The 27,822-nt window shown below is 42.7% G+C and overlaps 1 protein-coding gene across 22 annotated transcripts in view; it reads left to right on the top strand.

Moving 5' to 3' along the window:
* The window catches only part of UBE4B (ubiquitination factor E4B), a 125,952-nt gene that overhangs the window by 82,237 nt on the left and 15,893 nt on the right, over window positions 1-27,822 (top strand). For all 22 annotated transcript variants that reach the window (XR_014053410.1, XR_014053408.1, XR_014053406.1 and 19 more), the window contains 12 exons: window positions 995-1,051; window positions 1,728-1,844; window positions 1,943-2,041; window positions 2,414-2,527; window positions 4,113-4,311; window positions 5,464-5,602; window positions 11,708-11,807; window positions 13,475-13,602; window positions 14,918-15,016; window positions 15,729-15,964; window positions 24,886-25,012; window positions 27,374-27,518. Coding sequence is in view for 15 of the 22 variants with exons in the window: in XM_081489367.1 (XP_081345493.1) it covers window positions 995-1,051; window positions 1,728-1,844; window positions 1,943-2,041; window positions 2,414-2,527; window positions 4,113-4,311; window positions 5,464-5,602; window positions 11,708-11,807; window positions 13,475-13,602; window positions 14,918-15,016; window positions 15,729-15,964; window positions 24,886-25,012; window positions 27,374-27,518 (1,560 nt within the window). In the remaining 7 variants the exon portion in view is untranslated. The remainder of the gene's footprint in view (window positions 1-994; window positions 1,052-1,727; window positions 1,845-1,942; window positions 2,042-2,413; window positions 2,528-4,112; window positions 4,312-5,463; window positions 5,603-11,707; window positions 11,808-13,474; window positions 13,603-14,917; window positions 15,017-15,728; window positions 15,965-24,885; window positions 25,013-27,373; window positions 27,519-27,822) is intronic.

The raw sequence follows: 27,822 nt of genomic DNA on the forward strand, positions 1-27,822 counted from the left end.
AATCTGAGGCAGGAAGAGGAAGACCCTTGGAGCTAGGATCAGAAAGAATCATGGTCATTATCCTGTAGGTCAGTGGATCCCAGCTTTGCTATACCTTGGAATCACCTGGGGATCTTTTTAAAAATACCTCTACCTGACTCTCAAGCATTGTGATTTAGTTCTTTGGATGTGTAGTGAGGGTGTGGCCTGGCATTGGCCTTTCAGAGGTTTCCCGGGTGATCCTAACAGTGCAGCTAAAGTTGGGAACCTGGCTCTGGGCAAGGTGAACATTTCTTTCTCAGAGATGTGTCCATGCCTGCAAGCATTGACTCAGAAGCTTCCAGTGGTTGGTTTAGCAGCTTTCATAAAAATGTCCAAATCACAGAGGGAATTAAGATTCACTGTTTAAATGGTTTTAATATGACTGTGGCATAGTAAGCTGTGTTTATGTGCCTAAAAACTATTTTTCCTGATTCTCTGACATGAGAATGATCGGGTCCCCAAAGGAAAACATTGAGTTTCCCAAAAAACCAGGGATCTTGAAATCAAAGAATACTTTCAATTATATTGTGCATCTGGTAACTTATTAAATTTTAATTGTTTATAACTGTTTAATACTGCAGGACTAGCCATCTAGTGTTTATGAAGCATATCTTTTTAATATAGAAAGATGTTAAATGAAAAAACCATTTACTCTAAGAATATACTCATTTATCTCTATGTGTATATGTTAAAAAATATGTCTGGAAAGCTGGTAGCCAAAAATATCAATAGAGGTTATCTCTGAGGGTAAAGTTCATGAGTGATTTTTAGTTTCATTTAACTTCGTTTATCTGAAGTTTTTTTTTTAACAACATGCATGTGTTTATGCATCAGAAAAGCATTGAAGGTATTAGTACTTTGTTGGGAATGCATACATATTTATTGCAGCATTAAAGCTATGTCTTGATGTTACGCACGGCAGTTAGTTTAGGATGAAATACACTTAAATGACCTTTTCTGATCTTGTTTCTAGGCTTTAGGTGAGCTCTGTGAAACCAAGTTTGGAAAGACACACCCTGTGTGCAATTTGGTAAGCGCCACCCGATGGGCTTGCATATTTTTAGTGAACACATAGCATAGAAGAGTTTCCTTTAGTAATTGTAGCTGAAAAATATCTCTTGAGGGATGTGAGATGTGGATATGAGTCATCCATGTGGATGACTCTCAACTGTTACATTGTTGTCACATGCATTATTTCCTGAGCTGACATTATTCATTTTATTTTGTAATTTTTTTAGGGGGTTAAGTATTGTGTAGCTAGAATAACACATCCTATTAGAAGCATTTCCTTGAGTCCTTTGAACAATAGCTCATTTGAATGATACCAAAGTATATCTTGAAACACAGAAATGAAAAGGATATCTTGTAGGGACTTCCCTGAGGGTCCAGTGGTTAAGAATCCTCCTGTCAATGCAGGGATGCAGGTTCAACCTCTGGTTGGGAAAGTAGGATCCCACCTGCCGTGGGGTTTAAAACAAACAAAAGAAACGATATCTTGTAAAGATGTAGAGGGTTTTCCTCCATCTAAAATGAGAAAAAATGGATTGAGATCCTAACATACCTGTGACCCTTGTGTTTTTGGAGGTCACGTGCCAGCCATTTTGCCGGTGGCTAAGAACCACTGAACAGGCTGGCTGCTTGGAACTCCATTTGTCTCTGTTTTACCTCCCTTGCTGATTTAGTGGCCTCTTCTGTTTTTTGCCCAGGTCGCTTCTTTGCCATTGTGGTTGCCTAAATCTTTAAGCCCTGGCTCTGGGCGGGAGCTGCAGAGACTCTCGTACTTGGGGGCTTTCTTCAGCTTCTCCGTCTTTGCAGAAGATGATGTAAGTACAGCAGCCCTTTGCACCTTGCTGCTCTTATGTTCAGATTCCTTCCCAAATGTACATCATACGTGAATTGGATTTCTGCTCTCTCTTTGCAGGCGAAAGTGGTGGAAAAGTATTTCTCAGGGCCCGCCATTACCCTGGAAAACACTCGAGTGGTGAGCCAGTCGCTGCAGCATTACTTGGAGCTGGGAAGGGTAGGTGTTCAGAAAATGAATCCAAAAGATGACTATGTTTTCAGTTCCGGAAGTTAAAAGCAGCACAGTTAGAGGCTAATTGCAGTGTAATTCAGGTAATTTGGTCCTATTCTGGAAAGGAAATAGCAGAGACTACTTTATTAAAACTGCAACTGCTTCCCTCCTCCACTCCACATTCTGCTTTCATGCCGATCCTCTGGACACAGTAGAATGTGGACTTTTCTTATGTTCTTGTAGTCAAGTTCTTTACAACGAGTAGACGTGGGTGAGGAGAAAAGTGGGAAGGAGTTTAGCTTTCCTCGAAGTCAGAAAGGAATCATTTTTTAAACAAAGTTTTCATTTTTTTTCCTTCCCTTATAAAATGAATTTCAGCAAGAGCTTTTCAAGATCCTGCATAGTATCTTGTTAAATGGTGAAACCCGTGAGGCCGCTCTTAGTTACATGGCAGCTGTTGTCAACGCCAATATGAAGAAAGCACAGATGCAGGTACGATTCCTGAAGATTGCTTTTATTTATTTGTTAAATTCATTCATCTAACTCATTCAGTTCCCACCCAGCCTTGTTCTAGGGAATGGAGATACAGAGAGACAAGCTTCCTGCCTTCGTGGAGCTTATGTTCTATAGGGTCAATGAATAGACATGTAAATATATCATTTCAGACTGTCGTGGAATCTATGAAGCCAATAAAGGAAGGTAGAGGACTTGAAAGTAGCTGTCAGGACACCAGAAGGAGGGCATGAGAGTGTCCAAGGAGGAGAGATTTGATTAAATACCTGGCTGAGAAGGAAGAGCCATCCAGGACTTCTTCCCTGACTTCCTGGTGGTTAAGACTCCATGCTTGCATTGCAGGCGGTGCAGGTTCGATCCCCATCCCTGGTTGGGGAACTGAAAGCCCATATGTTGGAAGTAGTGGCCAAAATATGAAATTAATTTCTTAAAAATCCTGCATGCAGATTAAGTTTTAAGAAAGAAAGAGCCGGCCATCGCAAGGCTGAGAAAAGAGCTTTCTAGTTGTGTGATGCATGAAGGTGGGAATGAGCTCCACTTTCAGGCTTTTGTGACTGAAGGATAGTGAATAGGAAAGAAACTGGGGAGTCATGGGCTGGAGGGGTGGGCCGCTGTACCAAGGAGGATCTTCAGGAAGGAAGCCATCAAGGCTGCTGCCTGGAGGGTGGGCTGACATAGGAGGACAGGGTACAGGAGCCAATCCCAGGAGACCCAGTGTAAGGACACAGTTCCTGATGAGGGAGACTGGTAACTGAGACCAGTTTACCAGAGTGGAGAAGTTAACAGGACATCCTTGCTGTTTTATTCAGGAGCAACTTGACATTTCTACTCAGAAGAAAAAACAGAGAGAGGAGCTTGTGGGCCTGGTATTAGACCACCTTGATTTCCAGCTGGGGCTGCAGCATCGGCCAGCAGTGGGACAGTGGTTCTCTGTGCCCATTTGCTCATTGCCAAATGGGGATAATAATAGTAGTGACTCATGGACTTAGTGTATACGAAACTGTATCGTGAACACTCCGTGGATGTTAACTCTCATTATTAGAAGTGTTATATTCATGAAGCAGGATTGCACTAACACTGTCAGCCCGAGAAGCTGTTCGTCTAGTGGTCACAGTGAAAGTAGTTCTGATGCTTTTGAGAAGAATAAAGAAGAGAAAGGAAACAACATTTATTACGTTTCTCTTTACTGATTTTGAGAATCTTGGATAAATCATGTAAATTCTCTGACCCTTAGTTTCTTCCTCTTTAAAATGTGAGTAATAGTATCACTCAGTTCTAAGGGCTGTTGTGGAGATTCAGTGAAAGACAGCCCTTCACATACAGTTGTGCTGTGTGGTTAGTCACTCAGTCGTGTCCAACTCTTGCGGCCCCATAGACTATAGCCTGCCAGGCTCCTCTGTCCATGGGATTCTTAACACTCAACAAATCGCACCTACCAGCAGAGCTCTGTGACGACAACGTGGATGTCCCCTCGCTGACTTCAGGATGAAAATCTGCTCTTTCTTATAAAATCGTGCCAGAATTCCTGTTCACATTGTGACTTTCGATACTTTTTGTTTCACAGACAGACGATAGGTTGGTGTCAACAGACGGATTCATGCTGAATTTCCTTTGGGTACTGCAGCAACTTAGTACAAAGATCAAGTTAGAGACAGTCGACCCCACGTACATATTCCACCCAAGGTGTCGGATCACGCTTCCCAACGATGAGACCAGAGTGAATGCAACGATGGAAGACGTGAATGACTGGCTGGCTGAACTTTGTGAGTGATGTGTTCACTGTTAGGTCATGAAAACATCACCTTCTGTTTTCTTTTAATTAAAAAAAAAAACAAAAAAACGTAGAATAGATATACACATCCTATATGAGAAGGATCCATTTGGACTCACCAACATTCCACAGTTTGAGTCTGACACCAGCTAGAGCATCCCTGTCTGTCACCTCTCAACTCCCCCCAACCGCTAACTCCCTCTTGCCCTTGCTCCTGTTCTCCGTTCTTACGGTCAGTTTTCACTGACTCCTGTCCCCCTAAAACTGCTGTTATGAGATTATCAGGAAGAGAACTTTAATATCTTAATAGCAACTCTGCTATTCCATACAAGTTACATACACGGAGACTGGGGTTCCAGAAGGTGCCCAGCTCACCTAGGCTGTCAGTCAGCAAATTGCAGCTGCTACTCAAGTGTTCTGAGCTGAGCCTTGGGCTCTCCTTACTGTACCATACTCCCTGATCTGAGCTCTTCCTTCCAGGTGTTTAGTTTGGCTGCAGTTTTTCATACCTGTCAGTAGTAAAGGGAGCAAGCTCATTCTTTAGGGAAACATAAATTTAGAAAACAAAAAAGTAGAAATGCAAGAGAAATGGGTACCATATTTTCTGTTGCCAGATACTGGGTTTGAAAGTGATTCCTGAGTAGAGGGAAAAAAATCCACTTAAATAAGTCCAACACTGGCTTATTTACATAATTTAGTACCATTTTGAGGTTTAACTATGTGTTTTTTTTAATTTTATGTATTTTTTAACTGAAGGATAATTGCTTTACAGAATTTTGTTGTTTTCTGTCAAGCATCAACAAGAGTCAGCCATAGGTATACATATGACCCCTCTCTCGTGAACCTCCCTCCTATAACAGTATTGTTTGAATAATAGAAATGTTTATATAAAAAACACCAGGAAGACACATCACAAAAGATCATTAGTGTCCATCTGTGTAAACATTTAATCAGATGGAGCAGAGTACGTAATCATTAAATGCAGCTCACAGGAAATCTATTTTTCTTAAAATAATACTGTCTAATTTTTAAGTGTCCTTAATCTTCTTAAAAATTCAAGTGTAATTTTGTCTTCTTAATTGCACTCTTCACTAATACAGTCATGTGATAGATTTTATTGCTGGGATTTTGTGCTTTTTCCTAGATGGAGATCAGCCTCCATTTTCTGAGCCGAAATTCCCTACAGAATGCTTCTTTCTCACCCTGCACGCCCACCACCTCTCAATTCTGCCCAGCTGCCGTCGCTACATTCGCAGACTGCGGGCCATCCGGGAGCTCAATAGGTATGTGCGTGATGCCATGTTGTGAGGTTGCTCGAGTCACCACTCGTTCTCACAAGCACGCAGTTCCCTTGTGACCAGTAGACTTGAATGTGAGGAGCATGTATGTTACAGTACACCATCTGCCTCTCCTACCACATCCATGGTCCTTGGTTGGCCATAGTTCTTTGCAAGTTAAGTGACCTAGACTTAGATTTCTTAGAGTTCCCAACCCTTGGAATGTGGTTGAGACTTCTGTAAACTTTTTCTACTGGGCACCTTATTATCAGAAGACACTTTAAAGGATCTCTTAGGTCCTAGACATACCCCTCTTTCCCAGGACCGTGAAACAGTAATTCTGGTTTCCCTTAATAAACAAGATCATTTACTCATACCAACATTGTAATTCACTTTTTTCTGCATGTTGTCCTGTGGCACAAGAAGTCCAAAATGGCCAGATAGTAGCCTCAATTTCCCATTCATTAACACCATTGTTACTTTTCTTAATCTGAGCATTTCTTCCCATGGATCAACACCTGTGAACAAGCCAAAGCCACAGGAATAGGAGGCAGACATTTTTTTGAACAGATCATCTGGAATAATAATGGAGCAGCCACTCCCACCGTTTGTCTGCTCCAGGAGTGCTGTAGTATTATCTGTATCTGCCTTGAATTAAAGTAGAATTAATCACTTACTAATTCTAATCATTACTGGTAGCTCTCTAAAGTTTTTTTCCCAACACATAATCATGTCTGTAAATGATGACAGTTTGTTTATGTTATGCTGCACATGGGCTTTCTATAGTTGCAGCTAGTAGAATCTACTCTGTTTTCGCGTATATAGGCTTCTCATTGCAGTGGCTTCTCCTGTGGAGCACGGGCTCTAGGCTCACGAGCTTCAGTGGTTGCAGCTCCTGGACTCTAGAGCACAGGCTCAGTAGTTGTGGCTCATGGGCTTAGTTGCTCCGAGGCTTGTGGAATCTTCCAGTCGTCCTGGACCAGGGATCAAACCATGTCCCCTGCACTGACAGGTGGATTCTTATCCACTGTACCACCAGGGAAGTCCTTTCTTTTCTTTTTCATGCCTCACTGCCCTGGCTACAGTTTCTACTACAGCCTTGAGTAGAAATATTGATAGCTTTCTTGAAATTTTTTATTCAAGTTAATGGGGGAAGTTTTTTGGACATCTTCTGTTACCAGATTAAAGAAATTTCCTTTTATTTGGTGATTTTCTAAAAGTTTTTTGTTCTTAACTGGAGTTGATTTTTATTAAATGCATTTTCCATCTCTGTGAGGAGGTCAGGTTTTTTTTCCCTCTTTATTTATTCATGTGGTTGAATTATATCAGTTGGCTTTCTGATATCAAACCAATCTTACATTATTGGGGAAAAACTGAACTCTGTGTTATTGCTTTTATATCTCATTAGATATTCAGTTGCTAATATTCTGTTTAGTGTTTTTGAGTCTATATTCAAAAAGAAGATTGACCTATGATTTTATTTCTTACTAAGAATTAAGTGAAGTCTCTCAGTCATGTCCAACTCTTTGCAACCCCATGGACTGTAGCCCACCAGGCTCCTCTGTCCTTGGAATTCTCTAGGCAAGAATACTGGAGTGGGTTGCCATTTCCTTCTCCAGGGGATCTTGCCGACCCAGGGATTGAACCTGGGTCTCTTGCATCACAGGCAGACTCTTTACCATCTGAGTCACCAGGGAAGCCCAAAAGTGAGTCCTTCTCAAATTTTGTTATCTTATGCTTGCCATGTAGAATGAATTCTGAAATATTCCTTCTTTTTATATTTTTTGAGGTGTTTATTGTATAAGAATTGTTTCTTCCTTTAACATTTGGAAGCATTGATGAAGCTATCTGAGCTTAGAGTTTTTTTTGTGGGAAGTCTTCTAAGTTAGGTATTTTTTTGTTAACGGATAGAAGACTGTATAGATTTTCATGTCATCTTGTGTCAGTTTTCCTGTGGTATCTAAAAGTTTAAAAACTCTTAGGCATTAAGTTGTTCATAGTATCTTGACCTGTGGATTATATAAAGATAGGTTTTTTTTTTTTAAGTTTCAGATTCCTGGAGTATTTGTTCCTTTATCTCTTGCTATTGATTTCTAGCTAATTTCCACTGTGTACTTTGTACTTTATTGAGATCTGCTTTATAGCCAACATTTAAATTAGTAAGCTTTCCATAGAAGAAAAGAACTTGCTGGAATTCCCTGGCAGTTCAATGGTCAGGGTGACTCACTCTCACTGCCAAGGGCCCAGGTTTAATCCCTGGTCTGGTCAGGGAACTAAGATTCCAGTCAAGATAATAAAAGTAAAAAGAAAAAAACTCACTCTCTGTGTCATTTGTTGCAGTGTTTTACATATATCAATTAAGTTGTTTGTTTATATTTTGTTCAAATTTTCCTTATGTCTGCTGCTTTTATCAGCTTATAATATCAGTTATTGAGAGACTTATAAAAATTTCAAACTGTGTTCTGTCTGTTCCTTCATCCTGGAATGGATGGCATTCTGTGGTCCCATCATTCTCACCAACTCTGGAGGATACATTTTCAGTGACACCATCTGCCACCTGCACTCCCAGCCTACAGGGGGAGTCAGTGCCTTTCAGAGATGTTGGTGTTCCCCTTACCTGTATATTCTTCAGTGCTGTGATACAAGAAGTGTCTTCCAGGACGTAGTTGGGGCATGTGTGTGTTTTGAGAGGGCAGTTTTCTGAGCTAGTCATATATAGTAAATCTACATTGATATTCCCATCTTCTTATATTTTTAACTCCTTCCTCTGAATTATCTCAAGGAATTCTTGACAACTTCATTTAGCAGAGGTCACTGAATTCCAGGTTTTAGACAACCAGCTGGGCACACAGAGCCCGTCCTGGTTACCCAGAATAAGACTGAATCCAGAGCCTCTGGGAATTGTATTCATGTCGATGAATTTATCCCCACATAGCGGTTTGTTAGCATGATGCTCTGCTGCTGATTTGGGATCTTCAGAATCTATTCCCCACTTACTGCTGAATTTCTGTCACTGCATTTGTAGTAAGTAGAATAGTAATGTCCCAAAGATTTTTACTGGGCTTCCCAGGTGGCGCTAGTGGCAAAGAATCTGCCTGCCAATGCAGAAGATGCAAGACACAGGTTTGATCCCTGGGTCATAAAGTTCCTCTGCAGTAGGAAATGGAAACCTGCTCTAGTAGTCTTGTCTGGAAAATCCCATGGACAGAGGATCCTGCTGGGCTAGAGTCCATAAGGTCACAAAGAGTCAGACATGACTGAGTGACTGAGCACACAAAGATGTTTACATCCTGTTCCCCCAGAACCTGAGAACGTGTCACCTTGCATGGTAAAGGAGACTTTTCAGATGTGATTGAATGTAAGATTTTGAGATAGGGAGATTTTCCTGGATTATCTGGGTGGACCCAGTATATCACAAGGGTCCTTTTAAGAGGGAGGCAAGGTAGGCAGAGTGAGAAAGGAGATGTGATGACAGAAGCAGACATCAGAGTGGTGTGGGTCCACAAGCCAAAGAATGCGGGCCCCCTCTGGAGGCTGGCAAGAGCAAGGAAACACTCTCCCCTAGGGCCCCCAGAAGTAATGCATGTCTGCTGACCCGCTGGAGATTTCTGGCCTCTGGAATCCTAAGGCTATACTTGTGTTGTCTCAAGCCAGTAAGTTTGTGATAATTTGTTAGAGCAGCAATAGAAAGCTAATATAACATAATAACAAGTCTGGTTTTTTTTTTTTCTTGAAACGTAACTTTGTAATTGGCCCCTAAGGACAGTGATGTCGCTCCAGCCATGGTGGAAGCAATGAATTATGGTGAGTTGGGACCTTAGGGAAGCTGGCATCATCCTGCAGTGTGACCACCTCAGCTACAGTCACCACAGGAGCTGCTGCTGGTCTCGAACGAGGCTCAGGGGACTTAGGTGGGGGTGGGTGCTTGGATTCTCCAGAACCCCTCCGTTTGAATTCTTGGAATCCCAGCCTTTCCTCTGACAGTCAGATAAGAGATCCAGTGAGGTTATGGATGCAGTGTGTGTTCTAATCTGGTGCTCTGTGTGGACCAGACTCTACTTCTTTATGGTCATCCTGGCAACGCCCTGACTCACTAGCTTTTCCTTGAGGTGAGATCTTAAAACCTGGAACCTATAGTTTCCTCCTGTGAATGCTCCAGTGTCTTCACGCATAGCCACTCCATCTCTTCATTCCCGGAAATCAGTAATGATTGTTCATGCAGCTGTTTTTCCACCGAGAATCTTGGGCTTCCAGTGTTACAGCCTCAGATGCTCACTGAATCTTTACTACTTTGAAACCAGCCCAGCTGAAGAACTAATAATCCCAGAGCCTGTTTTCCTTGAGGGTCTGTTACCTGTAACTCTTCCTGCCAATAATCATACAGGTTATTATGTTAGCTTCTTTTTGTTGCTCGAGCAGATTACCATGACCTTCGTGTGTTAACATAACAAAAATGATTGTTTTGGGGATCACAGGTCCTAAAACTGAGGCTGCATTCCTTCTGAGGCTTGAGGGAAGAATCTCTTTTTTTTGTTGCCTTGTCTAGCTGCTAGAGACCCTTGGCCAACAGATCCCTTGGCCCACAGCCCTTTCCTCCATTTTCACAGGCAACAGCGTAGCATCTCAGCCTGCTTCCTCTCTGGCCTCTGCTTCACTGGCCACATCTCCTTCTCTTCTCCCTCTTCTCTGACTTCTTCTTCTCTTCACTCAGACCCTGTGACACATGGGACCTGCCCAGACATCCAAGATAAGCTCCTCATCTCAGGCCTAAACCGTTAATCATATTTGCAAGGTTCCTTCTGCCATGTAAGGCAACATATTCACAGGTCCTTGGGATTAAACTGTGACATCTTCTTGGTCGTGGTAGTTGGGAAGCCGGGGGCGGGGGGGTGGAGGGTGGAGGGGGCAGGCACTAGCGCATTACTCTGTCTACCATGTCATGTTCCAATTGTAGACAAAGGAATCCACTTTATCTGAGGTTAGCAGAAAGAGGGTTATTAAAGGCTGTTCTTTGGTTTATTGAAGAAGGCCTGGAAAAGAGAACTCCCAGAGCTCTCCTTTGAACCGAGCCTGCCAGGAAGCTGCTTCAAAGTTTAGACTCTGTCAGCACTTCAGGCAAAACCCTTCTGCACTGTGCTTCCAGAAGACCCATGTGACTGTCCCTTCACTATATTTACTTCCGCCTCCAATGAGGGCTCACCTCTTGGTAGGAGCTAGGTCATGTGCAGAAGTGCTGGCCACAAGGGAGTCTGGGAAATAAATATACTTTTGAAAAAATATATCACTGGACTTCCCTGGTGGTACGGTGGATAAGAATCCACCTGCCAATGCAGGGGACAGAGGAAGATTCCACAAGCCTGTTTGCCACAACTACTGAAGCCCACATGCTCTAGAGCCTGTGGTCCTCAACAAGAGAAGTCACCGAAATGAGAAGCCACACACTGAAACTAGAGAGTAGCCCCTGCTCGCCACAACTAGAGTAAAGCCTGCATGCAGCAACAAAGGCCCAGAGCAACCAAAAATTAAAAAAAATATATATGTATCGTGTAGTTTTCTACACAATGTTTTGATAGAATGGGTTGAAATGTGTTAAGTGAGCCAGCCTTTAAAATATGCAGCATATTCTATGATCCGGGAAGGCTTTTCCTCAATGACGGGTGATATTTGAGGATACACTTGAAGAGAGTGAAGGAGTAAGTCACAGAGATAACCTTAAAGAAGAACTTTCCAGGCAGAGGGAAAAATGCCTAGTCAAGTTGTCTTTTGCTTTGGGTAATTGAATAGGTAATTGAATAACCTGGAATTCTCCTAAGACTTCATTTTCTCCCTCCCAGAAAAACAAGAAACAATACTTCCTCCCAAAGTAATGATTACTGTATTTCACCAAATCTAAAATGCCATCCACTTTAAGATATTACATTGGGAACCAATAAAAAAGATGAATGCTGCCAACATAACCATAACTTGCCATCAATTTTGGTGATGCTTATGTAGTGGGGGAGCGAGAGGGGATGTGTGTCTGAGAGTCAATGAAATTGTGAAGATGGATAGATATGATGGATAATGGATCTGTGTGTCTTCTTTCATTTGACTGTTAGTCTTTAATTTCAGAACTGTGGAAGATCTGAAAAATAATGAAAGCCAATGGAAAGACTCCCCATTGGCAACCAGACACCGTGAGATGCTGAAACGCTGCAAAACTCAGCTTAAGGTCTGTATAGTTAACTGGGGTAATTATGGATCAGCCTCACAATAAGAATTTTCCCACCAGAATATGCGCCTTGAATGAACGGTTTAATGTGCTCATTTTTTCCTCATTATTCTTTTCCCCCAAGATAAAAATGGTACATTTAAATGCTTATTGATTGTTTTTATGTATATTTAAATCTCAGGACAGAAAATGCATATGCGTGTGCCAGTAATGATATGAATTCTTAATAGATTTTATCATCCTTGAACATCATCTCCCTTTCCTTACCTTGTGCGAGATCTTCCCCCTCTACTAACCTCGACTCTGCACCCAGAAACACACACACTCCAGTTTGTCCAGCCACGCATCTTCATGTTTGACAAAGTGAATTTGTGGTAGTGGAAAGCTATCTTTCCTTTGCCTCTCGTTCTTCGTTGAATTGAGAATGATCCATTGTATAGAACCTAACTGTAGACGGGAAGATTTCTGCTTATAAACATGATGGTGGTGGTTTAGTTGCTAAGTCGTGTCTGACTCTTGCAACACCATGGACTGTAGCCCGCCAGGCTCCTCTGTCCATGGGATTCTCCAGGCAAGAATACTGGAGAGGGTTGCCATTTCCTTCTCCAGGGGATCTTCCCGACCCAGGAATTGAACCCAGGTCTCCTGCATTGCAGACAGATAATTTACCGACTGAGCTATGAGGGAAGCCCTTATAAACATATAAGGAAGCTTATAAACATAGCTAAAAACAAACACTAGCTAAAGTTGTACAAGGGAAGCACAGACAGCAAATGTATTCATTTTTCTGTGTTTATGTTCAGATTACAAAGCTGAATGTTAGCTGGCCGTGTTTTCTGTTGATTAGTAGGATGATATGTAGAAATTTTACCTGACTTAGATTTCTGGTACAAGTTAAAAATTTCAGTTTTATTTACTAATGGCGTAGAAACCTCTTTGAGAAGCAGAGTAAGCCAGGGACTCTTTTCTGGGGTCTATAGACCCCTTAAGCACTCTGGAGAGAGGTTTCAAGAAGTCTGGAAACTGTTGACATTTATATGTAATGTGTGTGCGTGTGGATGTTTAAACTCATAGTGATCCTCTGTGATGGGTGTTATGCCCTTGGTGGACAAGCATTTTGCCCAAGATGAGCTTAAGTACTGACCTGGAATTTAGACATGAATATGTCGGGCTCCTTCTCAGTAACCACCACTGACTTCCAAAGGATCTCTCTTGTCAAATTTTTCAAATATGGCAGTGATGACTTAGCCTTTTCAGCACTAAACTGTGCCCAGTGGTTCGCATGGCACACCTTCTTAGAGCAGAGAAAGCTCTTGAGACACAGACAGCATCTTACAGCCCTTTAGTGCTAATGCTCTGGAAGCCCTAGAGCAGGGGTCCCCAACCTCCAGTAGCTAATGCCTGACAATCTGAGGTGGGGCAGATGTAATAATAAACCTAAAGTGCAAAAGTAATGTGTTCAAATCACCCCAAAACCACCCCTACCCCACCACACCCCACTCTGGAAAAGTTATCTTCCACGAAACTGGTCCCTGGTGCCCAAAAGATGGGGGACTGCTGCCCTGGAGCCTAGATTTTCCATCTCCTGGCCCATGCCCTGCCTGTGACCACACATAGGGACTTAGCCACCAGCTAATCTATGAATGGGGACATAACTGCTTCCACAGAAACTGGTACGATGCAAGGCCTGTGCTGATGCTGGCTTGCTTGATGAGAGCTTTCTGAGAAGATGTCTGAACTTCTACGGCCTTCTCATTCAGCTGCTGCTCCGCCTCCTGGACCCTGCCTACCCGGAGTGAGTTGCTCTGTCTTCCTTCCCCGTCTCCACTCGTCCAGGCCGTGTTGTCTTTATTGCTCTACAGAGCTGACACCCAACACCAAGACCTGGGATAATGTAATCAGGAGTGCATTTCCAGATTGTACTTAGATAGGCTATGAAAGTGGTAATGTTAATAGCTGTTTTCTCTGAAGTTAGTTATAGTAGTGAAGGACTGTCAACACTTCTTAGGTTAATTTTAAGAGAGTGCTTTTTGAAAATTGGCTGTAAAATCTTTGATAAAAAAGGAAATCTAAGAATCGAAAGTGAAAAGTTGGGATTAACAGGGTATTGGATCCCCCTGAGCACTGGGTCCGTGCAGGTCCCTAAGTCAATTCCAGGAATGAACCAAGAACATCATGGATCTCTTTATCATCACTTGGACAGCTCCTCCAGACAGCCATTTTTGTTTTCTTTGTTACAATTTTATGGTTATTATGAAATCTCCAGATCATCGATGTTGGGAGGTTGGCCGCTGCAGGAATGGAAAATAGTATTTAAAGTAAAAATGTCCCCGATGGTAAGAATTGGAATTCTAAACCAGTTCTGCCAATCCTCAGAATCTATATTCGTTATTGTTTAGTCTCTTAAGTCGTGTCCAACTCTTTTGTGACCCCATGGACTGTAGCCCACCAGGCTGCACTGTCCATGGAATTTCTCAGGCAAGAATACTGGAGTGGGTTGCCATTTCCTTCTCTAGGGGATCTTCCCGAACCAGGGATCGAACACGGGTCTCCTGAATTTGCAGGTGGGTTCTTTACCACTGAGCCACCAGGAAAGCCTCAAAGTCTATATAGGTACAGATTATGGTGTTGATTACAATCATTCACATAAGGAATTGTGGAAGAGAAAGAAGAATATATAAAGCAGATGCCTTCCAAAGAATTGAAAGTTGCATTTTGCCTCTAAAGGTGAAAGCATTTATGTGCAGTGTTAAAGATGAAATTCAAACATACAAAAGCAAAAAAATAAATGTGTAGCTGTATTGTCTTAAACAGTTTGAGCTGCATAAAATGACCAAACATGACACTTTCACGTTTTATTTATTGCATTAACCTTAACAGGAAATCAAGAAAAGGAACAACATTCATGTCCACCTTAGCACATCCCCATCTTCATGATTCCCTGTTCATTCTGGTTGCAGTTTTTTTGCCTGTGCACTGTTTACTTAGTTGTATTACAGAATGAGAGCTTTTTCCGAATGAACCATTTATTGTAATTGTAGTGTTCTAGTCCTCGTAGTTTGATGTGTCATGATTTCACTTTGTAACCTGTACTTTTCTCTCTTTGACAGTGTAACACTGCCTTTAAATTCAGATGTCCCCAAGGTATTTGCAGCATTGCCTGAGTTTTATGTAGAAGATGTTGCTGAATTTTTATTTTTTATTGTACAGTAAGTCCCATTCACATATTACATATTTCTAATATGTTTTTATATTTAATGTACACATTGTATTACAAACCTCCATTTGATGCCACTGAATGCTGCCCAGAGACTGGAAAAATAAATCTAGCTGTGGCACCAAGCCAATTCCAATAATATCTCAAGACAGAAACAGGATTAACAATGCTAGTAATAATGTACTCTGAAAATTGAGTTGAATTTTTAATAACTGATTATGTGTTTCTGAGAAACAGAAGGAGAAAACAGTTTATAAATATCTGAGTGAACATTTAAAAGCCAGAAATACCCACATCTGTATTTTGTACCAATATTTTTCTCAATTGTAAAATTAGAAAAAGCTTACAAAGAAATAGGTTGAGTTTATAAGCAGTATTTGAAATCCGAAAAAATGAAAACTCCATCAAAATATTTTTTAAAGTCTTTTTGGTCGTGAAGATCTTTTGTAATATCATGATTTAATTTTAGCTTCGGTTTATTTTCCAAGACGTAAGTTTATGTAACATGCTGTGGCCAATAGACACAGTGGGTTTGAAATCCTACCCAGTTATAATGTGAATTGTCACCTTAAAATCAACAAGTTAAAGGGAATTCAGCAACCTGGTTCCTCAACCTGTTCGTCCCTTTCCTCGCCCAGTCAGCAGCATCCACACACATTGAGCCTCTCGAAGCTTCACTACCTGTCCTTCTTGCCTCTCTTCAGATACTCTCCTCAGGTGCTTTACGAGCCCTGCACTCAGGATATTGTGATGTTCCTCGTCGTGATGTTGTGTAACCAGAACTACATCCGAAATCCGTATCTGGTGGCCAAACTGGTAGAAGTCATGTTCATGACCAACCCTGCTGTTCAGCCAAGGACCCAGAAGTTTTTTGAAATGATCGAGAACCATCCTCTCTCCACCAAGTTGTTGGTCCCTTCCCTGATGAAGTTTTATACAGGTAACGTTCCTGGTGTGTACAGGTGGGCAGGATTGTCTAAAATCAGCCAGTGAAGTTGTTCTAAACCTGCTACCTAATCTCCTGGTGTCCACATAGAAGTATCACCCACTAATCCACCGCCAGCAGAACAAAAACTGTTGGTTATTTTCTGCTCGAGTTGTGGAAACATTACACTGACCACTCTCTTTAATACATAGTAGTCACTGATAATTCAATAGAATCTGTAAAAAGGTAGAGGGGTTACATTGAGACCAAATTGATGTTTTTATCTGAAATTTCCAGGTTCATTTTATTTTATTTTTTTTTAAGGTTTTTTTTTTTTAACAATTTATTTATTATTTCTATTTGGCTGCACTAGGTCTTCATTGCTGCACACGGACTTTCTCTAATTGCAGCAAGTGGGGGCTACTCTTTATTGCAGTGCTCAGGCTCCTTATTACAATGGCTTCCCTTGTTGTGGAGGGACCAGGGCACATGGACTTCAGTAGTTTCAAACCCATGTCCTCTGCATTGGTGGTGAGTTCCTAACCACTCGCACCACCAGGGAAGCCCCACCTGGTTCATTTTAGTTTCTAACTTACGACATTAGTTTTGCAAACACAGAGTTTCAAAACTGTGGGTGAAAAAGGGAGCTGGTTAAAAATGCTTATTCTTGGGACCTCCTCCCACCACCCCCCGAAACCAACGGAATTAGGATCTCTGGGAGTCTTCACTCATTCACTAATTCTATACATATGTCTACTCTTTGCCAGGCACTGTCCTGGGTGCTGGGCGACACTGGTGAACAAGATTGAGAACATATCAGACACTCTGCAAGGAGGTCTTCCTCTTCTGGTTGAACTATATTCTGAGTTTCCATTCACAGTTTGGCTTTTCAACTGCAGATGTATTTTCATAAAGCCAGTTAGTTACCTGCAGGCCGCATTCACCTGTTCTCTACCAAAGGCACATGATTGTACTGATGGGACAGTTTTTCTCCAGTTGTATATTTCTCAGGAAAGGAAGTGTGCCGTCTGTCTTCTTACCTTCTTGAACCTAGCACGCTCTGGGCACTCATTTAGCAGAATATACTCGCCTTGCTCTTGAAAGAAACCCCAGCCTCCGTGAGCACAGTCCCTTGCTGTTCACAGAGGCGGCAGTGGATTGAAGGTTCTTCTCTGTTCAGTGACAGCCATCCCTTCTCAGTCGATCAAGACCTGCTCCTGCTCATTTTGAGATGGTGCCCATATTTCTCTCTGCTTCTGAGGCTCAGGAGCCTGTCTGTCTTCTTCCACTTTGTCACTATTACCCTGTGTCATCTCTTGGAAATTTCTCTCCTTCCTTAATTTACCTGTATCCTCTTAAACCTAAAGAAGTCCACAAGCCCATTGAAGTTTTGTTAACATGCTCACCTTGGCAACATCAGAGAGCACTCCTGGGTAAAAGGCCCTTGCTTGGCTTTCCTGTCCTCTTACCTCTTATCCCTGGTAGGAGAGGACCACGGGCCATTCAGGTACAATTGGTGCATTAGCTGTTTACAGAACGGGACTTCATATGGTACCCTGCACCTGGTCAGGCTTCACTGAATTGAAGGTAATCCTAAATTTCTTAAAAAAAAAAAAAATGATGAGGTACCTCTTTTCACCTATCAAACTTATATTTAAGATGGGAATACCCAGTGTTAAAATGGTTTTAGGAAAATAAACTAATCTGCAAAAGCCTATTTCAGCCCTTCTGTCACTAGTATGCAGAATCAGTGCTGTGAAACTGAGAATGTAGATTGGTAAAGCCTTTCTGGAAAGCAAATTGGCCAGCCACACCAGACACTTTGAATAGTGTTCCTATCTGGGGACTTCCCTGGCAGTCCAGTGGAGAAGATTCTTCGCTTCCACTTTGGGCAGCACACGTTCAATCTCTGGTTGGGGAACTAAGATCCCGCATGCTGTGGGGCACAGCCAAGAAATAATAATAATAAGGAACATTGGAGTAACAAATTATCTGTGTTGGAAGCAGCCATCCTCTGTCCCTGGGGCTTGCAGAACCAAGGGAAAAGGCTTGGGGTTTTTGGAATCTGGTCACTCAAATGATTCCTAGAGGAAATCAACTCTAAATACTCAGTGGAAGGACTGTTGCTGAAGCCAAAGGTCCAGTACTTTGGCCACCTGATGGGAAGAGCTGACTCATTGAAAAAGGCCCTGATACTGGGCAAGATTGAAGGCAAAAGGAGAAGGAGGTGGTAGAGGATGAAATGGTTAGATAGCATCACTGACGCAATGGACTTGAATTTGAGCAAACTCTGGGAGACAGTGAAGGACAGGAGAGCCTGGTGTGCTTCAGTCCATGGGGTTGCAAAGAGACAGCAGAAATAAACAGTGAAAGTATTAAAAAGAAATTCCTGCCAGTTGTAGGTCAGTTAAGTAAATTATCATTTATCCATCCAGTGGGTCCATGTGAGCCATGAAAAATAGTGTTAGTTACATTAAATGGTGAAGTAATAGAAAGAAAGTGCCATTAATGGGACAGTTTATCAACTATGACCACCTTTTGGTACACAAATATATATTACAGATAAAAGTATGGGAAGATACGCACCAAAATGTTAACAGTGAGTTGTTTGTTTTTGAATGGTTGAATTGTGGGTGGTTTTATTTTTCTTTTTTAAAAAGTTATCTAATGTCTTCATTATTCTACAGTAAACTTGTGTTGTTGGTATTGAAAAAACAAAAAGATTTTAGTTAAATGCATTTTGTACTCAGTTAGTGCCCTGGGCTTGTCACTGTGGCTTTGGGATAAAGGACAGGGCTAGGCCTCCTGCCTGTGAGGCCCCGGGTGGGGGTGGGGAGGCAGGGGAGCACCATAAAGATTCCAGGAGTGGGTGGATGGGTGGGTGTCCCTTCACCTTTCTCCCTGACCACCAAGCAGCATGCCCTCTGGCCCTGGACCGCCTCTGTAATCACGGGTAGATGATAGGATGATACCCGGCTAATAATAACCGCTGCTTATTGAATATTTACTGATCCTTTCACTTAATCCCCACAGCAGTCCTCAAGATGGGTGCTATAAATATCTCCCTCTTACAAATGAGGAAACTAAAGCTTAGAAGGGTCTAGAAGCTCATTGAAGGTCAGCAGCCAGTGAGTGGCAGCGACCTCAGCAGTTGGGCATTAGCACAGGTGCTCCACCTGTTTCCTGGGGCCCGGTGCCTGGGGAGTCCCACAGCGGGCATGGCAGACACTCCCCCACGTGTCCAGCAAATCCACATTAAGTCCTGCTGGTTTAGGTCCTGGCTCCTGAGCACGGCCGGCTCTCAGACATGAATTAGAGCTTGATCTCTGAAACACGCTCCTCTTTTACACCCCAGAGAGGGTCTAGCTTAGATAGTGCTTAAGGTCAAATGTTTGTTCCAAAAATAAAACTGAGTTTCAGAATGTGTGTGAGTGTGCTCAGCCATGTCTGACTCTTTGTAGCTCCCATGGACTGTAGCCTGCCAGACTCCTCTGTCCGAGGGATTTTCCAGGCAAGACCACTGGAGTGAGTTGCCATTTGCTACTCCAGGGGATCTTCCCGACCCAGGGATCAAATCCACATCTCCTGCATTGCAGGCAGGTTCTCTACCACTGGGCCACCAGGGAAACCCAAGTTTTGAAAAAAAGAGTATTTTATTTGTACTACAGCAAAGGTGGTACTTAAGGACTAGCACTCAAAACGTGGCTACGCAGAACCACGAAGAACACTGATAACCAAGACAACTTCAAGACCATTCCCTTTCCCAAGCTGATCTGAGTCAGCAAAGACAATGTTAGCCCAAGTAGACTTGATCACCAGCTCAGTAAATACACATGGAGCTCCTGCTATGCATCAATTCCGATGTTGCCACTTGGGCCTAGCCATGCGAACGCCAAAACCCCTGCCACTACCAGATAGGCATTCTTGTGTGAAAACAGATGTGGAACCAATAAATAAGATACTTACAGAGAGTGGGTGTGAGAGGAGGGCCTGGTGCTACTTTTTTTTTTTTGGTACTGCACCACTTGGCATGTGAGATCTTAGTCCCCCGACCAGGGATTGAACCCACACCTTCTGCAGTGGAAGCATAGAGTTTTAACCGCTGGACCGCCAGGGAAGTGTCGCCAGCCTGGTGTTACTTTTAAGAAGCAGTCAGGTCTCCAAGGAGATGACTTTGGAGTGATGTTGAAAACAAGGCTAAAGAGGGAGCCCTGAGAAGATCTCAGTCACAGTGTGGCAGGCAGTGAGAACAGCACATGGAAAGGCCCTGAGGGCCCTGGGCAGCTTATTGAATCAAGAAGACTTGTGAGCAGGAAGCAGGGATCTAGATCTCTGCAGGCCTTCTAGAAATAGGACTTGGAACAGACAAAAAAAGGAGAAATACCATATGATATTCCTTATATGTGAAATATAAAAAGAAATACAAATGAACTTACAAAACAGAAGCAGACTCACATACTTAGAAAAAGAACTTACGGTTGCCAGTGGGGGAAGAAAGTAGGGAAAAAGGAATAATATAGGAAGGAATAGTTTGGGAGTTTGGGATGGACTTGTACAGTTCAGTTCAGTTCAGTTCAGCCGCTCAGTCGTGTCCGACTCTCTGCGACCCCATGAATTGCAGCACGCCAGGCCTCTCTGTCCATCACCAACTCCCGGAGTCTACCCAAACCCATGTTCATCGAGTCGGTGATGCCATCCAACCATCTCATCCTCTGTCGTCCCCTTCTCCTCCCGCCCCCAATCCTACCCAGCATTAGGGTCTTTTCCAATGAGTCAACCCTTCGCATGAGGTGGCCAAAGTATTGGAGCTTCAGCTTCAACATCAGACCTTCCAATGAACACCCAGGATTGATCTCCTTTAGGATGGATTGATTGGATCTCCTTGCAGTCCAAGGGACTCTCAAGAGTCTTCTCCAACACCACAGTTCAAACGCATCAATTCTGCGGCGCTCAGCTTTCTTCACCGTCCAACTCTCACATCCATACATGACCACTGGAAAAACCATAGCCTTGACTAGACGGACTTTTGTTGGCAAAGTAATGTCTCTGCTTTTAAACATGGTATCTAGGTTGGCCATAACCTTCCTTCCAAGGAGTAAGCATCTTTTAATTTCATGGCTGCAGTCACCATCAGCAGTGATTCTGGAGCCCAAAAAAGTAAAGTCTGACACTGTTTCCACTGTTTCCCGATCTATTTCCCATGGAGTGATGGGACCAGATGCCATGATCTTAGTTTTCTGAACGTTGAGCTTTAAGCCAACTTTTTCACTCTCCTCTTTCACCTTCATCAAGAGGCTCTTTAGTTCTTCTTCACTTTCTGCCATAAGGGTGGTGTCATCCGCATATCTGAGGTTATTGATATTTCTCCCAGCAATCTTGATTCCAGCTTGTGTTTCTTCCAGCCCAGCGTTTCTCATGATGTACTCTGCATGTAAGTTAAATAAGCAGGGTGACAATATACAGCCTTGACGTACTCCTTTTCCTATTTGGAACCAGTCTGTTGTTCCATGTCCAGTTCTAACTGTTGCTTCCTGACCTGCATACAGGTTTCTCAAGAGGCAGGTCAGATGGTCTGGTATTCCCATCTCTTTCAGAATTTTCCACAGTTTATTGTGATCCACACAGTCAAAGGCTTTGGCATAGTCAATAAAGCAGAAATAGATGTTTTTCTGGAACTCTCTTGCTTTTTCAATGATCCAGCAGATATTGGCAATTTGATCTCTGGTTCCTCTGCCTTTTCTAAAACCAGCTTGAACATCTGGAAGTTCACGGTTCACGTATTGCTGAAGCCTGGCTTGGAGAATTTTGAGCATTACTTTACTAGCGTGTGAGATGAGTGCAATTGTGCGGTAGTTTGAGCATTCTTTGGCATTGCCTTTCTTTGGGATTGGGACGAAAACTGACCTTTTCCAGTCCTGTGGCCACTGTTGAGTTTTCCAAATTTGCTGGCATATCGAGTGCAGCACTTTCACAGCATCACCTTTGAGGATTTGAAATAGCTCAACTGGAATTCCATCACTTCCACTAGCTTTGTTCGTAGTGATGCTTTCTAAGGCCCACTTGACTTCACATTCCAGGATGTCTGGCTCTAGGTGAGTGATCACACCATCGTGATTATCTGGGTCGTGAAGATCTTTTTTGTACAGTTCTTCTGTGTATTCTTGCCACCTCTTCTTAATATCTTCTGCTTCTGTTAGGTCCATACCATTTCTGTCCTTTATCGAGCCTATCTTTGCATGAAATGTTCCTTTGGTATCTCTAATTTTCTTGAAGAGATCTCTAGTCTTTCCCAATCTGTTGTTTTCCTCTATTTCTTTGCACTGATCGCTGAGGAAGGCTTTCTTATCTCTCCTTGCTATTCTTTGGAACTCTGCATTCAGATGAGAATATCTTTCCTTTTCTCCTTTGCTTTTCGCTTCTCTTCTCTTCCCAGCTATCTGTAAGGCCTCCTCAGACAGCCATTTTGCTTTTTTGCATTTCTTTTCCATGGGGATTTTCTTGATCCCTGTCTCCTGTACAATGTCACGAACCTCTGTCCATAGTTCATCAGGCACTCTGTCTATCAGGTCTAGTCCCTTAAATCTATTTGTCACTTCCACAGTATACTCATAAGGGATTTGATCTAGGTCATACCTGAATGGTCTAGTGGTTTTCCCTACTTTCTTCAATTTAAGGACTTGTACACACTTCTGTATTTAAAATGGATAACCAACAAGGTCCTACTGTATAGCATAGGGAACTCTGCTCAATGTTATGTGGCAACCTGGATGGGAGGGGAGTTTGGGGGAGAGTACACACATATATCGGAGAAGGCAATGGCACCCCACTCTAGTACTCTTGCCTGGAAAATCCCATGGACGGAGGAGCCTGGTAGGCTGCAGTCCATGGGGTCGCTAAGAGTTGGACATGACTGAGCAACTTCACTTTCACTTTTCCCTTTCATGCACTGGAGAAGGAAATGGCAACCCACTCCAGTATTCTTGCCTGGAGAATCCCAGGGACGATGGAGCCTGGTGGGCTGCTGTTTATGGGGTCGCACAGAGTCGGACACGACTGAAGCGGCTTAACAGCAGTAGCAGCAGCAGACACATATATATGTAGGGCTAGTCCCTTTGCTGTACATGTGAAACTGTCACAGCATTGTTAATTGGTTATATTCCAATGATTTGGCCACCTGATGTGAAGAGCTAACTCATTGGAAAAGACCCTGAAGCTGGGAAAGATTAAGGGCAAATGGAGAGGGGGGTAACAGAAGATGAGATGATTGGATGGCATCACCACCTCAATGGGCATGAGTTTAAGCAAACTCTGAGAGATGGTGAAGGACAGGAAAGCCTGGCATGCTTCAGTCCCTGAGGTCACAAAGAGTCGGACCCAACTTTGCTACTGAACAACAACAATACGAAATAAAAGGTTTAAAGTTTGGGGAAAAAAAGAACTAGGACTTGGGAATTATATCTTGGACTGATGCAATTTTGAGGAAACATTAGCAATGAACTTTTTTTAATGTTGGGAGAGATGTATGAGTCCTAAGTTCATGGTCATTACTTAGTCTCTGCCATGTTCAGGATACAGGACAGGTGTTCTGGGCCATTTAGAGCATAGACGAGGCTCTGTGTCAGCCCCCTGTGTGTTTCTCCCATAGACTCTGCTAAGTCAGCCCTCCATACCGCAGTTCACACTTTTATACAGTTAATAAAACAATGCTTGTTTCAGCTTAAAGAAAGATGCTTTTAGATTTTCATACTAAGGTACTATCCTTTTATCTTTAAAAAACTTTTTTTGTTTTTAAGTCCCTATTAAGTGTTCACTGGGAAATACAGAAGATAGCAAAAAGAAAATAAAGCTCATTGATAATGTCTGCACTCAGAATCTCTGTTAACATTTTGCTCTATATCTTTCTAGTCAGCTTGTATCTCACATGAGCAAGTGTGTGTATTTTTTAATATGATTGGACCCAAACTGTATATTTCCTTTGGTAGCCTGTGGTTTTATTTGTGTGTGCATGTGCGTGTGCTCAGTCGTTTCTGACTCTTTTTGATCCCATGGACTGTGGTGATGGAATTTTCCAGGCAAGAAGACTGAAATGGGTGCCATTCCCTTCTCCAGGGGATCTTCCCAACCCAGGAATTGAACTCGTGTCTGCTGCATTGACAGATTTATATCACAAATACCTTTTTGTGTTCTCTCTTAGGCATTAGATTGTTCATATTTTTTTCCATATAAATAGTACTTTAATGAATATCCTTGGGGATCAGTCTTTGAATATGTTGTGTTTTTATTCCCACTCGCGTTTGTAGTGTCTTGCATCTTTTCCTTAAGTCTGTTGTCTTTACCTGACAGTTTTCCCTCTTTTTAAAATTTGTCACGAGTTCAGGAATTTCTCATGCTTAAGCTATTTGTCTTTTTAGAAGAAATTTGATCTGTATTCCATTTTAAAAGCTACGTGGATCATGATAACTGGTAAATGAATGACTAGTACATAGAGATTTACTGTGCTTTTCTCTACTTTGATACATATTTTAAAATGTCAGTTATACAAAAGTAGTTAAAGTAATAGTCACATTCAGTAGATACGTTGCTCTTAATAAAATTTAACCCAGTTTTTTCCTGCTCAGGAAAGTTATAAACTAGTAACAGTTGGGGGAGGTATGGTAATTCAGCTCTGGTTATTGGTGATGCTAGCCCAGGGATGCCCAGCGATTTTCCCAGACCAATTCATTTTGTTACTGTGTCATTGCCCTTCTTCACTGTGAAAGTCTGTCTTCAAAACCACTTGTAATTTCTCTTCTGCCTTACCTATGAGATAGAGACAAAATTGCATCACATCTCTGATTTTGCAGATTCGTATTACTCATTAATCTTATAGCAGCAATAGCTGCTTTGAGAAAGGTAAGAAAGTCCATATCCTTCAGCCTGTTGTCTTTCTTCTTCAGACGTTGAGCACACCGGCGCCACCAGTGAGTTCTACGACAAGTTCACCATTCGCTATCACATTAGCACCATTTTTAAAAGCCTTTGGCAAAACATAGCTCACCACGGCACCTTTATGGAGGAGTTCAAGTGAGTATTGGGCCCCTAATGTCACCACTTGCCTTCTTGCAAATCAGAGGGAGAACAGCCACTTAAAAGCTTTCCCAGCTGGTTCTTGTTGACTGTTTGGTTGGTCTTCTCTAAGTTTTCCAGATGGTCCTGCTAAATGTGAGCAGGATTATCAAAATCTGTGCCTGCCAGACTTTGCTGAATTTTAGATTTGTCAAGATACTTTGGGCATAGTGTACATGGAGACAGAATCTATTCTGAGATGAAGTGTTGTGTTTTTTGGTGTTTCTTGATTACAGTATTACATGAATTTACAGAATGGCTGAAATGGGATCTTCTAGCACTCTTTGATGGCACCCTACTCCAGTACTCTTGCCTGGAAAATCCCATGCATGGAGGAGCCTGGTAGGCTGCAGTCCATGGGATCACTAAGAGTCGGACATGACTGAGCGACTTCACTTTCACTTTTCCTTTCATGCATTGGAGAAGGAAATGGCAACCCACTCCAGTGTTCTTGCCTGGAGAATCCCAGGGACGGGGGAGCCTGGTGGGCTGCCGTCTATGGGGTCGCACAGAGTTGGACACGACTGAAGTGACTTAGCAGCAGCAGCAGTAGCTGCACTCTTTGAATATGTTGAACTCAAGCTTTAGAGTTAGAAGCGTTAGGAGGACTTCAGGTTCAAAAGAAGCTAGTGTGAAGGCTGTCATTTGAAATGATGTCCTTTGTAGGGAGGGCCTAGACTTTGATGAAGTTTGTCTCATTACCAACCTGAAGTTTCAGTGACTGCTTAAACCTGGACATTAGTAATGCCATCTAAGTTACTTAAGGAGAGGTGCAGCAGTGGAGACACAGATATAAAGAACAGACTTGTGGACACAGTGGGGAAAGGAGAGGGTAGGACAAATTGAGTGAGCAGCATTGAAACATATACACTACCACATATAAAATAGATAGGCAGTGGGAATTTGCTGTGTGACGCAGCAAGCTCAAATCTTTGACGCAGGGAGCTCAAATCTGGTGCTCTGTGACAACCTCGTGGGGGAGGGGGATGAGTGGGAGGTGGGAGGGAGGTTCAAGAGGGAGGGGACATATGTATACCTGTGACTGATTCATGTTGCTGTATGGCAGAAACCAACACAACATTGTAAAGCAATTATCGTCCAATTAAAAAGAAATTTTTTAAATGTGCTTTAAAAAGAAAAGTAGATGAAAATGTTGATCTCTTGAATTAGTCTTAAGAAGAAATTTTATCCCATCTACTCTGATATTTGCAACTCATATTCAATCCTTGATCAAGCCTAGCTGTCACTTGTTAACTGAATTACCGTTCAACAGTGGAAGTATGGCCAGTGGAGTAGTCATTTCTTTGATAGCTTCCCACAAAGTAAACCCTTTAGGTTAGTTCTTTCTTTCCGTGAACTGTTTTTGTTGTCAGAAGTACATGCCAACAAAAGCTTGCAGTGAGCTTAGTGAGCTTAGGAAACCAGGCATGCCTACAGCTCGACCTGCATGGTGCTGATTAGGAGTGTTCATTCTGAACTTCCAGTCTCCTGATACCCAGGCCTTTGCCTTTGTTAACAGGTACCTGTCTTCCCAAGGCAAGGCCCCCGCTGCCCTCTGATTTCCCAGCAATAGATCCTGAAGAGTAGTTCCTCTTTTCTCTCCTAATTTGACAGGTCCAGAATCTAATAGGTGGGCCAAGCCATCTCAGCTCACCAGGTAGTCTGTCCATTATAATAGGATTTGCAGGACAGTTTCGAAGATTGGAAGCTTCTGTTTCTATAAAGAACGTTAATATCCTACTTTAACTGTATTACAGCTTCCAATTTTTCTTCAGTGTGTCTTTCTTTATAAAAAAGATTGTGTCAATAGTTCTCTCATCTCTTACATGTGGATATTTGTGCTTTCCTTATATCTTGGTGAGCTTAAGCATATTTTTTCTAGTCTGGAAGAGTGTTTTCTCTACTTAAAATTATTTAGGGAATGAGCCAGGGGAGTGCTGGTAACCCACTTTCTGGAGCTGGGGGTGCTGGAAATCAGCACTTGCTGGTTTTCCAGGGTGTAAGTACTTCCACTGATGCCAGAGTTGAAGCTGCCAAGGGAATTTGCTCACAGAATTCTAGAATGTTATTAGCAATGACTCTGAGGAACCGTGCCAGGTGGCTCCAGCACATCACTGGAATGAGCTTATCACAATTAATATGAAAGAATCACACAATCTAAGGGGAAGTGCAGGGGTCCCAGTGCTTGAGTTGTGTCGAGGCTGGTGGCTCTGCGGGGCGAGGTGGGTAGCCCTTGGGTGGAGGCCGTTTTTTCTGGGACCTGCCGCCACATTTGCTGCCAGTAAACGTGTGACCGTGTCCTGTGTAATTGCTTTTTAGTTCTGGGAAGCAGTTCGTCCGCTATATAAACATGCTGATAAACGACACGACATTCTTGCTCGATGAAAGTCTAGAGTCGCTGAAGCGGATCCACGAAGTTCAGGAAGAGATGAAGAACAAAGAACAGTGGGACCAGCTGCCCCGGGTGAGGACGCAGTTGCGGGTGGCCCGGGCGGAGCCCCGCATGGAGGGCTGCCTCCTCGGGTCTGAAGGCTTAGATGTGACCGACTGGCCAGCACTTGCTATCTCCCTCCTGTGGGCTTTTGGGAAATTCGAGCATGGGTTTTGAGTGGGAGAGACCTTAAGACATGACTTAAAGCCAAACAATGAGCTGAGAAGTCTTTCAGAATGTGTCCTAGAAACTTCCTCTGCCTTTTTAACTGTAAAGGGCTTTTTAGGGAGAAGAGCTTTTATTGTTTGAATATGTTGATGAATATTTAGGAAAGTAA

The sequence above is a fragment of the Giraffa tippelskirchi genome, chromosome 5, assembly GCF_054371585.1.
Source record: "Giraffa tippelskirchi isolate mGirTip1 chromosome 5, T2T-mGirTip1v1.2.pri, whole genome shotgun sequence".
Lineage (NCBI taxonomy): Eukaryota > Metazoa > Chordata > Mammalia > Artiodactyla > Giraffidae > Giraffa > Giraffa tippelskirchi.